The sequence below is a fragment of the Cetorhinus maximus genome, chromosome X (genome assembly GCF_964194155.1).
Source record: "Cetorhinus maximus chromosome X, sCetMax3.hap1.1, whole genome shotgun sequence".
NCBI classification, from domain to species: domain Eukaryota; kingdom Metazoa; phylum Chordata; class Chondrichthyes; order Lamniformes; family Cetorhinidae; genus Cetorhinus; species Cetorhinus maximus.
The window spans coordinates 3,255,243-3,268,733 of record NC_135917.1 but is presented as its reverse complement, the minus strand read 5'-3'; the positions used below and the strand labels follow the sequence as shown (position 1 = coordinate 3,268,733).

General features: G+C 39.6%; 1 protein-coding gene across 3 annotated transcripts; it reads left to right on the top strand.

Annotated features, from left to right (window-relative positions):
- The first annotated feature begins 586 nt into the window (after positions 1-586).
- LOC144672703 (zinc finger CCCH domain-containing protein 10-like) lies at positions 587-13,226 on the top strand. 3 transcript variants are annotated; one of them, XM_078534628.1, is made up of 4 exons: positions 587-2,945; positions 3,070-3,196; positions 3,890-3,957; positions 7,185-13,226. In XM_078534628.1, exon 4 carries the CDS (start codon positions 7,233-7,235, stop codon positions 8,880-8,882), a length of 1,650 nt encoding a protein of 549 aa, XP_078390754.1. In that variant the 5' UTR covers positions 587-2,945; positions 3,070-3,196; positions 3,890-3,957; positions 7,185-7,232; the 3' UTR covers positions 8,883-13,226. The 3 variants fall into 3 exon arrangements, with proteins under 3 accessions (XP_078390754.1, XP_078390755.1, XP_078390753.1); XM_078534629.1 differs by lacking the exon at positions 3,070-3,196 and having other exon boundaries at positions 587-2,941; XM_078534627.1 differs by lacking the exon at positions 3,070-3,196.
- Positions 13,227-13,491: the final 265 nt, after the last annotated feature.

The following is a 13,491-nucleotide window of genomic DNA, read 5'->3' as shown; positions in this document are numbered from 1 at the left end:
GGGCACTTTTCGGGACCGAAAGTGGCAGCCTTAGGCCCATTCATGAGTTTGTGCAATATATAGCGAGCAATGATCTGATCAGGGTAGCCATTATCCCGCAGGATGGCTTTGATGCGACCTATTTCAGCGTTAAACTTGCACGGTGAGCAAATGGTTCAGGCTCTATTTACGAGGTTGCTGATAAGGCCAATCTTATAGCATGTGGAACTATAGGAATCCCAATGTGTATTGACCAGTGAAGGTGGGCTTGTGGTAGTAGAGAACCTCCTGGCAGATTTCTCAACTAGCATGTTAAGGAAAGGGAGCTCATTTGGCTGCTCCATTTCAAAGGTGAATTTGAGCACAAGGTGGAGCCTATTAAGGTGTGTAAAGAAATTCTTATATGCAGCTGTGATTCAAATTTGGCAAACATATCATCTACATATTGGAAATATGCAAGGGATAGGAGGCTAAGTGTTATTCCATCGAAGACACATTTCTTGTGAAACCCAAAAAAGATGTGAGCTGGGCCTAGAGGGGATCCTTTAAAAAGGAAGACATTATCAGCAACACTGGCATGGAAGGTGGCATCGTCAAAACAGATACGAAGACAGAGAAACTGAGAGAATAGAATCGAGTCCTCCCAGGAGGCACGGTATGAGGAAGTGTAGTCAAAGAAGCTGTGGGAATCTGTGGGATTATCCCCAAAAATGGAGACAGATGAGTTGAGGAAGGGAAGAGTCAGAAATGGATCATGTGAAAGCAAGGGAAGGGTGGAAATTGGAAGAAAAGTTGGTTACATTTTTCAGTTCAGGATAAGAGCAGGAAATGACATCAGTAGTCATCAATGTACCAGAAAAAGAGCTGAGGAAGGGGATCTGAGTAGGCCTGGAACAACAATGTTCCACATATCCCACGAAAAGGCAGGCATAGCCAGGATCCAAAGATAAAAGCAAAATACTGCAGATGCTGGAAATCTAGAACAAAAACAAAAATACCTGGAAAAACTCAGCATCTGCGAAGAGGGATACAGTTGACGTTATAGCTAGGATCCATATGGGTTCCCGTAGCAACACCTTTTATTTTGAGGAAATCAGTGAAATCAAAGGAGATGTTGTTCAATGTGAGATCAAGATCAACCAGGTGGAGGAGGGTTGTGATGGATAGGGACTGGTTGGGTCTCCATTCAAGGAAGAAGTGGAGAGCCCCAAGACTATCCTGGTGGGGGCTGGAAGTTTAGAGGGATTGTAAGTTCATGGTGAAAAAGAGACGGTTAGGGCCTGGAAACTGTTAAAAGTTGCAGAGGGCAGCAAAAGAGTCATGAATGTAGGTGAGAAGAGACTGTACAAGAGGAGAAAAAGAGAGTTGAGATAGAAAGAAATCAGTTCAGTGGGCAAGAACAGGACGAATGAAACAATTGGTCTATCAAGGCAGTTCTGTTTGTGGATCTTGGGAAGGAGATAGAGCGGGCTGTGCAAGGTTGGAGGCTACGGAGGGAAGCACTCCAGAGGAGATGAGGTCAGTAAGCCTGTGAAACAGTGGCTTGATGTTCAGTGGTGGGGTCATGGTCCAGGGGGTGGTAGGAGGAAGTGTTAGAGAGTTGGTGTTCAGTCTTTGCAAGGTAGAGGTCAGTTTGCTAGACAACAACAGTACTACCCTTATCAGCATGTTTAATAACAATACTAGGATTGGACCTGAGAGAATGGAGCACTGCAAGTTCAGAGGGAGATAGGTCAAAGTGAGTGAACAGAGTAGAGAAATTAAGATGGCCAGCAGTTCCCAATGAAAAGAGGGTAAGAGGTCAGAACGAGTCCAGATGGTATGAGAATTCTGGAGACAGAAGGAAAGGTCCGTTGAGCAAGGGCAAGACTTCTGGCCAAAGAAGTGAGCATGGAGATGAAGGCAATGAAAGAAGAGCACAGCATTGTGCCAAGCACAAAATTAATTGAGGTGGGAGTATAAAGGGATGAAGGTGAGGCCTTTGTCAAGGACTGATTGTTCAGAGTCAGAGAGGGAAAGGTCAGAGGGTAATTGTGAATATAGAGCCAGGAGTGAGATTGGAAGGAGGGATGGGGTCAGAGGAAACTGGAAGGAAAGAAGGATCCAGAGGGTCATTGGTATCCAAGAGTTGTTGAAGCTTATGATGCCTTCACACTTGAAAGGAAGAAGAAAATCTTTTTGTTAAAGTGAAAAATGAGGCAAAAGATGAATTGGAACCACAGACCAGGACAGCATTGAGGTAGTGTGAGGCAGTGATGCTGAACGGAGAGGCCAAGAGCATGCACGTAGCGTTGAATGTTAATTTTCAGATGCGATGAGAGGAATGCTGAATATCTTGGAATTATCTATAATCGTGGATGGATCCAAAATATGAAGGGTGGAATTCACGTGGAATAATTGGGAGCTGGGGACAGTTGCTGAGGCAAGAGATATGGCTATGAAAGCGAGTTTTGTTAGATACCTGATAAAATACAAGAAGGGTAACAGAAAACAATGAAGATGAACAAGGTAGAAGGGACAAATGCAAATCCCATTGGAGAGAGAGCAGGACACTCTCCAGGCATTCCTGGAAGAGAAGTGGCAGTGAATTAAACGCTAATGCAAAAGCAAAACACTGCGGATGCTGGAAATCTGAGTTAAAAACCGAAAATGCTGGCAAAACTCAGTGGGTCTGGGCAGCAACTGTGAAGAGAGAAACCGAGTTAATGTTTCAAGTCCAAGACTTTTCTTCAGAACTGGAAGAAGTTAGAAATGTGAGGTTGAAGGGCAAAGAAGGGGGAAGAACGAAAGAGAAAGTCTGTGACAGGGTAGGATGCAGTTGCTAAACGAGTTGCTGTTCATTGAACAATGGCTGCAGAGAGACTTCGATAGCGTCTTCAACGGTTGCTCTTGTCTCGGAGGACCTGAGTCCATATTCGTTGCAGTTGGAGGACTGAGGGGGAAAAAAAAAGGCTTGAACCGCGTAGGTAATTGTGGTCCTGTTTCTTTGTGATTTCTATATCGGTTTTATTCCAGGATCGATCGAGTGTAATTATTTGTTTCTGTAGTTTTAAAAAAAAAATGTTTTTTTTTCCGTTTGTGCGCTGGCAGTTGTGTCATTTTGAGTAAATCCGTTGAGGCCTAGAAGCGCAATTGAAGCCTCGCAGCAAGTTCGAGAACTTTCCGCCACCGGAGCTATCAACAGCACCATTTCGCGCGAGTTTCTGACTGAATGCCGGTAGGCTGAAGAACGAGAATTGTTCTTGGGGAACGAGGGAATTCGTGTCCACTTAATTGAAAAAGTTATAACTGGCTTGAAAGAACGGAATTGTGGATTCATTATACAAAAAGATAATGTATAAATGAAAATCCAAATGAGGAACTTTTTAAAGGGTACCCATGCCGAAAATATCGTTTTCAATTACGAGACGCGAATAGAATTTTGATTTAAATTTCTCGTTTTAATATTATTTGAAACCACTTGGTCCCGTTTGTTCCATGCAGGAGCAGGTTTTCTGTTGGTTGCATGACCGGGTACAGACTAAGGCTGCTGCCCAGTCTCTGGTGATTTATCCAAGTACATACACCAATCTTTATTTTTAAATCCGAGCCTAATCTCGGCACACTACGCTGGCTGATTGTTATTTTTTCTGTTGTCCTTCTATAATTCACTGGCATGGATTCTCCAGTGTATTTTGAATTCATTAAACCAGGTAATTCAGCAATGATTGAATCTGAAACATTCCTGGTCCATGACTGCAGTGCCACAACAGTTGGACTTTTATCCACTGAGACATTGGAGCCCTAAAAACTATCTGATTGTGATTCAAAATAAATAAACTGATTCAAAAAAAATCTTGACAACTGGATTAAAAATCTGTTTCCAAATATAACTAACTTAGTTATACGATGTTTCTTAATTCCTCCTTAGGTCACTGTATCTTTTGCCATTCAAGAGGAGGAGGAGTAAGCAGCAAGCTTTAGTTGACCGCTTAAAAGGTATGAGGGAGGGTAAATGGTTCTTATATTTTTCCCTTTGCCATCCGACCTGGAAAGACCAGATTTGTGCTTTGCAACTCCTTCCATTTGCAGCTATCATTGGGATCTTACAATATGAAAAACTTTAGCGATGATCTTGAAGATCCTGATCTTCCCCCTCTGACCTGCCTAGTTTTATCCCCTTGTCCCTCCTAAAGACAATGACTCATGCTGAGGTATGTGTCCACAGGTGACGACATTCCTTTAGTGCTTTGCCCGAGTGATCATTATTAACCCAAGTATAAATATTGATAACTACTCAACCATGGTGACACATTGGCAAGCTTAATCCTGTCTTTGCCCACTGTGCATATATGTACTTATTAATGGTGTTCAAGCTAGAACTCCAGCTTTTTGTTTGATTTTAATAATCAAGGGATGTTGATGCCAATTTTATTCCTCCACAGCTGTCCTGGTTGAGATAATTTAGTGCATCTGTGGGTGAACCCGGCACCATGCTGTCCTGTCTGGCTCCTCAGTATGACACCATAAGTTTCATTTGCCTACTGAGTTGGTGGTGATGAGAGGCAGAATGGATTGTTGTTGTGCTTTTTGACTGGACTGGACTGGACTGCTATATATTTTTTAAAACAGTAGTCATGGGGAAGTACATTGGGTACAAAATACTGTCCCATCTGTATTTCCTAGGTGAAAAAATAGTTAAGGTATGCCCTTCCTGCCCTGCATAGTAACATTAGAGTGAATTCAGGAATTGATTGGGATTATTTACCAAAATGCCATATTCCACTAATTTGGAGCTGAACTGAAAGTTCAAAACTCTCAAGGGTACATCACAACTTCAAATTGCATGAAATCATTTGTCGACATTATCTTGGCAAACGTATTCCGTGCAGTAAGCATGCTGCTCTTGGAATGAACAAATTTGTTTGTTATTTGGGTTTTTTTTAAAGTTTGATGAACTGAACTTGAAGCAATTTGTCAGATAGTTGTGACATTCTTACATAGAACTTTGAGCAATTAGACCAATAATTTACATTTTTTATGCAACTGAACCCAGTTTATGTGTTTTAGATTACTGTCAGCAACAGTTCTGTACTTTGGCAGCAGAAAATAAAATGCAGCAGGTCATTTCCTCCTCTCTTCAGTGATGTGGTGCTATCAGACCCATGCTCTTGGATACAAATAAAACTTGTGCAGATCAAGATGAATTTTTTAAATTGAGAAGCTTAGGCACTAAGGCTCTTTCTACAAGACACCACAAAAATTGAAAAGATGAGGTAAACTGATGTAATAATTAGGTCAGAGAAAGAGAGGTTAAAAAGTCAACTCTTTTTAAGTCCTGAGAAAGAATGAATTAGATTAAATCAAAACTCATTATACTGTTCCTTAATCATTGTGAGGATGTATGAAGAGTGTATGTTTGGAGTTTAGGAGGAACCAAAGAAAATTTGGAGGAGCACTTATTAATATATTAATATAAATTAAAATTTAAAGGTAGTTCATAGAAAAAAGGGGGTGGAGAGAATTGGCTAACAGACAGGAAGCTTTTCTTGCCTCAGATCCACAAATACGAGCAATGCCAGAAGAGTCAACTTCTCCCCCACCCCTTGAAATATGGGAACCGTACTCAAGTTTCTGATAGGCATTAGCTTCATAAAGAGTTAAGAGGTGTTGAGGGGATGGAGGTGGGAGGGTAGTGGGGAGGGAAAGGTTTTTGACATGAAAGAAGCATACCTTCTTGGGAATAATTTTAGCAATAGAGATGTGGAAGGTTTCTTTGAGATCAGAGGAGATGATGTAAAAGGACAAAGAAGGACTAAGGATAGGACTATCAAAAAAGTTGCAGCTATTAGTTGGATTTGAGAGAGAGAGGAAGGAGCAACTTTGAAAAATTTGAAGAAACAGTATTTTATAGCCTTATTAAAGGGTGTGAAGGAGAGATGCGAGTCAAACATTGCAGTGTAAGGGGAATGTGGATTATTGCATTAAAATCAACAGCATTTATTTCTAATAGCAAAGCTTGCAATGAAGTTGACAATATATGTTGAACTTGTCGAAGAAAATTGGGTCACTTGTGTGTTTAATTTTTAAATCACCGTTCAATTGCAACTTCAAGTTAACTTGATGCTGCTTGTATTAAATACCTATATTTTCTATAAATTGATTTTTTTATGAATAAAAGTTGTAGCATGGTATATTCAATGGAATTCCATCAATATTATTTTACTACAAACTCCCTAATGAACATATATTTCAACATGTCATGATTGTGTTTGTGTGTGGCATGCAAATTTGCGATTTAGGAATGTATTTAACAGTCTAAAGTATAACTGTCATACTTCATTTGTTAAAGTAGATATCAAATACTTGTCTTGGCATCTCTGGCATTAACAGTGTTTAAATATGAACAACAAAACTGTTTCATTTTAGTTTTTTTTTAAAACTAGAATTTGAGGGCCAATTCTGAAATGATTAGCTGTAAGAATTTTCTGCGGTGAGTAGACAAATAGGTTCTGTTGTGGAATTCCATGTGAAAAGTCAAAGGTTGAGTTTCCAGTTATTTACACAGTATTTGTTACAATAACGTTTAGTTGCAAGAAGACTGAACTCTAGGCTCTCGTGAGCTAAATCAGCACCATTCCTTTTTCTTTATTCTTCGAGATGTTTCTTCAATAGTTCATTTCCACTGCTGATTGCAAGTCCCTGCATTTACAAATTCCTATAAATATTGCAATAAGATTCCTTTTTTCAAATATTTACTACCTGGATAGCAAGAATAATTGATTGAAAAGGCAATTATTATTTTATTGTGCCAGTGTCTTTTTAAAAAAAAACAACTCCTGTAATGCATTAATGTCTATGATTTTAAAATTAAAAAAAAGACAAACTAATGCTTCTTCCAAAGGAGGAGAGTAAAATCACTGACAGCAACTCCTCGATTCCTGTGTTATGCTGCACATGTGTGGATTCTAGAAGTTGCTATCAATTGCAGATGGGGTAATGATGGCGAATGCTAACAATTTCGTCATCGTTACTGTAGCAAGATCCAGGTCAAACTAATGTTTCTTCTCCCTTTTTTTAAAATAAAACTTCTACCACCACCCCAAAAAAGTATTTTTTGACGTAGGTGCATCTACAATGTTTTGTGAGAAAGGGATTAACCACAGTTACTTTGTAGATTAATCTCTTGTTCATTGTAAAAGACCTGGCTTCTTTTTCTTTTGCAGTTGTTTATTGAGAGCCTTGGCTGAGTAGCGCAGAAATAATCTGGAAACATGTCCGAGAACGACACTGATAATTTAGTCAACAGCGGCAAATATGAGGCTGGCAAGAGCAAACGGAATGTTTGCCGAGACTTTCTGCGCAATGTCTGCAACCGTGGTAAGAATTGCAGGTACCTCCACCCAGATGATGTTGAGGCCTCCGACCTCGCCGACATAAGGAATGACACTGATAATTTAGCCAACATTGGCAGTGATGAGGCTGGTAAAAGCAAACAGAACATTTGCCGAGACTTTCTGCGCAATCTCTGCAACCGTGGTAAGAATTGCAGGTACTTCCACCCAGATGATACTGAGGCTTCTGACCTCACTGACATAAGGAACGACACTGATAATTTAGTGAACATTGGCAATGACGAGGCTGGCAAAAGCAAACAGAACATTTGCCGAGACTTTCTGCGCAATCTCTGCAATCGTGGTAAGAATTGCAGGTATTTTCACCCAGATGATATTGAGGTCTCCAACCATGCTGACCTAGGTGATGATGCTGATAATTTAGTCAATAATAGCAAATATGAGGCTAGCAAGAGCAAATTGAATGTTTGCCGCGACTTTCTGCGCAATGTCTGCAACCGTGGTAAGAATTGCAGGTACTTCCACCCGGACAATGTTGAGGCGTACAACATTGGTGACATGCGGCATGAGTCGATCTTTTGTCAGTACTTTCAGAATAGCAAATGTACCCGTGAGAACTGCACGTTCATTCACGGGACAAAGGGGGAAGAAAATTACTACAATAAAACAGGAAAGCTTCCTGCCCACTTGCAACAGACAGTGGCTGTGACTTTTGGGCTCTCGCCCTCTAACCTTCCTCTTATTACAAAGGAAATCCCATTCTGCCGTGATTTTCTAAAGGGCAAGTGTCGAAGAGGATCCAAATGTAAATTCCAACATTTAAAACGTGATGACAATGATAAAAAAAGTGTAGAAAGAGTGTCGTCACAAGATAGAGAACTTTCTCCTGAGATTTGTAGATATGACCGTTTGGATGACCTCTATGAGACTGAGAGATGTGATTATGACCAACACCCGAAAAGGAGAAGGGTGGAGGGCCTGCGGTTTGAAGTATTTGATTACAGCACTCCTCCTAGTCTGCGCCCAGGTGAACTGAGTTTTTTGGAGGAGGAAAACCATATGCTTAGAAAGCGCAATGAAGAACTCAAAAAGCAGGTGTCAAGCCTAATGCTGACCAATGAGGTCCTTCTGGAGCAGAATGCAGATCTGCGCAAGCAGGTGAAGTTGGGGATCCTGAACACTGGGGCTGACCCAACACAACAGCCAACCATGCACACTGTTACCAACTATAACCATAGCATAGTGGAGACTCACACCACCCTGAGCAACCAGACACTGAGGTCACAGCCCATTTCTCATCAAGAGTTGATAGCGCAAGCTAGAGCTCATAATGCTTTGTGTTCTGAAGCTACATCCCAAAGTCCACCCCGTCTTAGCGCTTCTATCTCTGCACCCTATGCCCAGGGGATGGCATCGCCTGTCTCGATGGCACCACTTGCCATTTCTGCACCGGTGGCAGTTACACAATCACTGCCAGGAATTGCCATGAGCTATACCACCACTCAAATGGTCAGTTATCCAAATACGTCACAGAGTATGAGGTTCCTCTGTCGTGCAGAAGAGAGTTGAGGTTGGAAGACATTACAAAAGATTTCTATTTTCCTGTTGTTGCTTCCCAGGGCAATTGTGAAAAAGGAGTTAAGTCTCGCCATCAGCAACCCTTTTGCAAAAAACAATGAAATAATGAGGATGCTTTTTATTCCTGTGTCAAATGGTGAGTGTTGGTGAACTCACCAAGGGAACTGCCAATGCAGAATTGTACCTCAGCAGTAGTACAAACTGAAGTTAAACCACGCTTCAGTTTGCCACTATATACGTCGCAAATGTTTTAGAAAAGAACAGATTAAACAGAAGCCATGTTTTTGAACGCTTTGAAAACTTGGTGTCAGCAGAGGTCTTGATTTTGTTTTGCTCACTCTGTAAACTCTGATGCTAATGAAAGCGATGTTTTTGACAGCACTTTGCAATGCCCAGACCAACTTAAGCTCTCCTGCTGCTGCAGTTGGAATAGTTTTGCCTGCACTATGCTCTGTCCGCTCATGTAAAATTAGTTTCATTCAACAACAAAAAAGTAGCTTTTTTAAAGTTTAAATTGTGCATGCGCTAAAAAGCTTTGTGCCTGTTCAGCAATTGACATGTTTTTAAATCACTTTTAAACTAGGACACTTTTACAGAACAAAAGGTAAATCATTCTTTACCCCCCCCCCCAAACAAAAGATACACTACTGCTTTGATTGTGGTCAAGGCAGTAATTGGAGGATATGCGGAAGGTGGCACCACAGATATCTATTCTCCCTTCCGTTGGGGAAATTGTCCTGTAGTATAAATGGGACAGTTTCAACCACAGATTTTGGAGAGTAAGGGGGCTGTAAATCTACAAAAATGTCTCTCTTCCTATAAATGCAGCAACAGGGGGCTAACTTAACATGCGCGCATTTGAAGTAAGGTCACAAGCACCTTGGATTAATGAATCCCAACTACCGATGGTCATCAAGTTCTCCTAAACTGTCTTGTTCACAATTCATCAGTTTTGAGCGCTCAAAGTTCAAATTGTATTAATGAGCTATATGTTGAGCAACAAAATTGTTTTTTTAAGGGATACTGATGGCAAGACTTCCTCTGCATAAACTAAACAGAAAATCTGCAAGATCATTAATGGATTGATAGTCTCTATCAAAACAAATGATTCAATGGGATACGATATAAATTGCAGACTACTTATTCTCCTTTCCTTCCCCTAACAATTTATGAAATTGTCACTTTTTTAGTTATTTACCAATGTACTTTTAGCAGTATTTTTAATTTTTTTAACCAGTAATCTAATATCCACAAAATTTTCTATTTTTCCATTTCTTTATTCAGAGATTACAATTGGGGTTTTCTGAAACAAAGTAGTAATATAATGCTTACTTTGTTAGATTTAAATCTCCCTGATATTTGCATATAGACATTCTGTATCCATCCCATCTCAAAGATTCTGTGATTCAGATATGCATACAGAGGGTTAATTTTCAGTGATTCATGTGTATTTAGTTGAAATTATTTTAATTAAACATACATTGTGTCTCTTTTTTTCCTCAAGTCATCAAATTTGCATTTTTCCTTTTATGTTTTTGTACAAATAGAATTCCTGACCGAAACATTTGTAGCTCTTGTATTTACCGTCTTTTCTTTTCAAACCTGTATGAGCCCTCTGAAGATTGGACTACGAAAGGTGTTTTTTAGAAATGAAATGAATACATTCTCACCACAAACCCCCAAGCATATAAAAATTATTGTAGACTGGTACAGTACTGCAACTTGTTTATGAATCCGACTAAAATGTGTATGTAATAAATATGTTTGATTTAGCGCCTGGAGGCTGGGTGGTTAGCAACTAATAGATGAAAGCAGTATTGCAGCAGATGATGTAGAGAAAGAATTGCTGGTTTCTCATCATTTGTTGGAAGGTCGAGGCTCAACACTGATATATTGCTGTGCCATATCCGCGTCTGGTCAGGATGCTCACCCGATGCCACTGTCAGTCTGCGGGTTTCAGGGGTGCCTTACCAATGTATACGGCATAAGTATGACTGCTTTCTGTTTTTAATTCAGCGGCAACAAAATCGCAAAGCCAATCAGAGCAAATAAGAAACATACATTCATGCAGACACAAAAAAGTACCATGTAGAAGGTAGATATATGTGTATGTATATGATATGACTAAAACATATTTTTAGTCATCAGTAGTATAAATGTATGTGTGACGTTGAGCGAGGACAGAATCTGGCTCAGTGTAATGTTTCCTCCCCCCTCAGTCAAATATCCTGCACCGTCTAGGCTCAAATGAAAGATGACCACTTGGGTGAGATGCCAGTGGACACCCTGTTGAACTATACTTCAGCATGGTGTCAGTGCCTTTGGGTGAGGAGGCTGAGAGTAGAAAATTGGCAGAGGAAAAAGAGGGAGGGAGAAGGCTTGCAATTATACATTAGGATATAAAAGAGAACTACAGTAAATAACGTAGAATACAATGTGTGTCATGTAGTTGGTTGGCAGTTCAGTTTTTTTCTACTGTAATTTGTACGAATAGCACATAATTGTGCCCATTTGATTGACCCTTGCTCAAACAAATTACACCATTAGGTATGTCATCGACCTGCTCTACTGCATGATAGGATGGGGCATCTGAGGGAGGTGCAAAGAGAAACAAGGTACTTCTAAGCAGAGAGAGGGGCATTGTGAAAATGAACCTGTGCCTGCATCCAATTTGTTTAAGGGGGAATAAGGTAACTATACAGTTTCCCAAATTTTCTGTACAGTTATTCACTTCAAGATGGTTTTAACTTTTGCAAGTTTTTTGTTTCCAATTGTTGTATTCAATATTTTGACTCAATTACAGATTTCTAACTTGTTAAAATTGCACGTGGGAGTTTCTATTTATGTAATAGTGGCATTACTGTCAATCAGGAAACTGTGTAGAAAATGCACTGTTGGGAAGGATTAAAGGGCCAAAACCAATAGTGAGGATCTTGGGTCTGCAACATGGGAAATATGAACCTTTTGAAAATCTTAGTTTCAAAATACAGCAAACACTTCACTGTTCTGAGAGTCCCCAAGATTTTGCAACATAAAGTAGAATGCCAGGATTGTCTAACTGCAGCCAGAAAATCCAAAATCCACAACAATTCAAATAGGTTTTCTAGGCACAACTTTTGAAAAAGGCCCATTAAGCACATTTTATCGATTTTTATGCTGATAACTTGTTAGTGTAGATACCGACTGTCAATATTCACAAAGTTCTGGATGTCTGTTGATGTTCATAAAGAGTTATGATTTTATTGAGAATCTGAAGATGATAATTGATGTCCAGTATATATAAATATTACAGACTATACATGACAATGAATGTACAGCAGTGTTGTCACATTTGTTAGGAATAAAACTGATTCAGGACCAGAATAGATTAATTCACACTGTTTTTGAACAGAGCCAACTGGACTAGGAAGACTTGTGTCTTTGGGTGTGTTTGTTTCTTTGGGTTACATGTACTACCATTTTCCAAAGTTAAACCTTCCCAATGATAACCTCCAGAATAACCTAAACTTTTGTATCTTGCTTAATTGATATTGTGTAAGTTTTTTTTAAAAATCATATTTGCAAGAAAATTAAACACAAGTTTTCTCCACTCTATGTATAACTGCGTTTGTTATCAGTTCATTTTTTAAAAATGTTGATATATGTAATCATTTTAGAGTGTGAACTATGAATTATTCATTTTAAAATGGTTAGATTCTTTAGAAGGGCAATCTAGTGATCTAAGAATTCATAATAGTTCTTGTCAGCTTGCTAAGTACCCATTGCTTTTGGTACCTGTCTTGAGCAAACCCCACCCTTGGCCATCACTCAGACATATTAGCTGATTCTTAATTCACCATTACTAAGCTGTACTATTTGATTTGGAGGAGGATGGGGATGGAATTGGGAGACTGGAAGGCGGAGTGTCCTCCTACAGAAATGTATACCACCTCCTGGCAGATTAAATTAGCATTGTGTCTTGTTCTGCTTGCTAAAGATGGACGCAGATGTTTCATGGAAAGGACTTAAGTTTGGACCTATTCAACCATGTCACTGAGGAAAGCTGCTGAACAGAGACCAGTTGTTTCCCCACATTGAAAGTATGGGGCAATAGCAGAAGGATTTGTCCCTGAGTTCTTGTTTGTCTAACAGCAGCCAGTTTCAGAGCAGCATAAGTAAAGGCTGGGTGAAGGACACCCACTTTCTTGTCTGCAGGCAGTGTACGAAGCAAGATTACCTTTTGTTGTAGAAAGATGAGCCTCTTCCTGAACAAAGGAAAAAAAAAACTGTATTTCTGTGGGATACTAATGTGTGTGGTGCAATGAAATTAAAAGTTTCTCAAAGTCTTGCTTTTTAGTTTTTCTGATTGTGTTTTCATTTAATTGGTTCAATTTATGAAAAACAATAGACTTAAGTATAATTCTATTCAATTAACTAAATTTTTCAGTAAAGTTGCTGGGTCTTTTTTGGATTTCCACTTCATCTGCCATCCACTGGTTTCTAATAACTTATACTGGCTCTTCTAGAGCCAACTTCACAGAATCACTGAATTGTTACAGCACAGTAGGAAGCCATTCGGCCTGTTGTGTCCTTGCTGGCTCTCCATTGGAGAAATTTACTT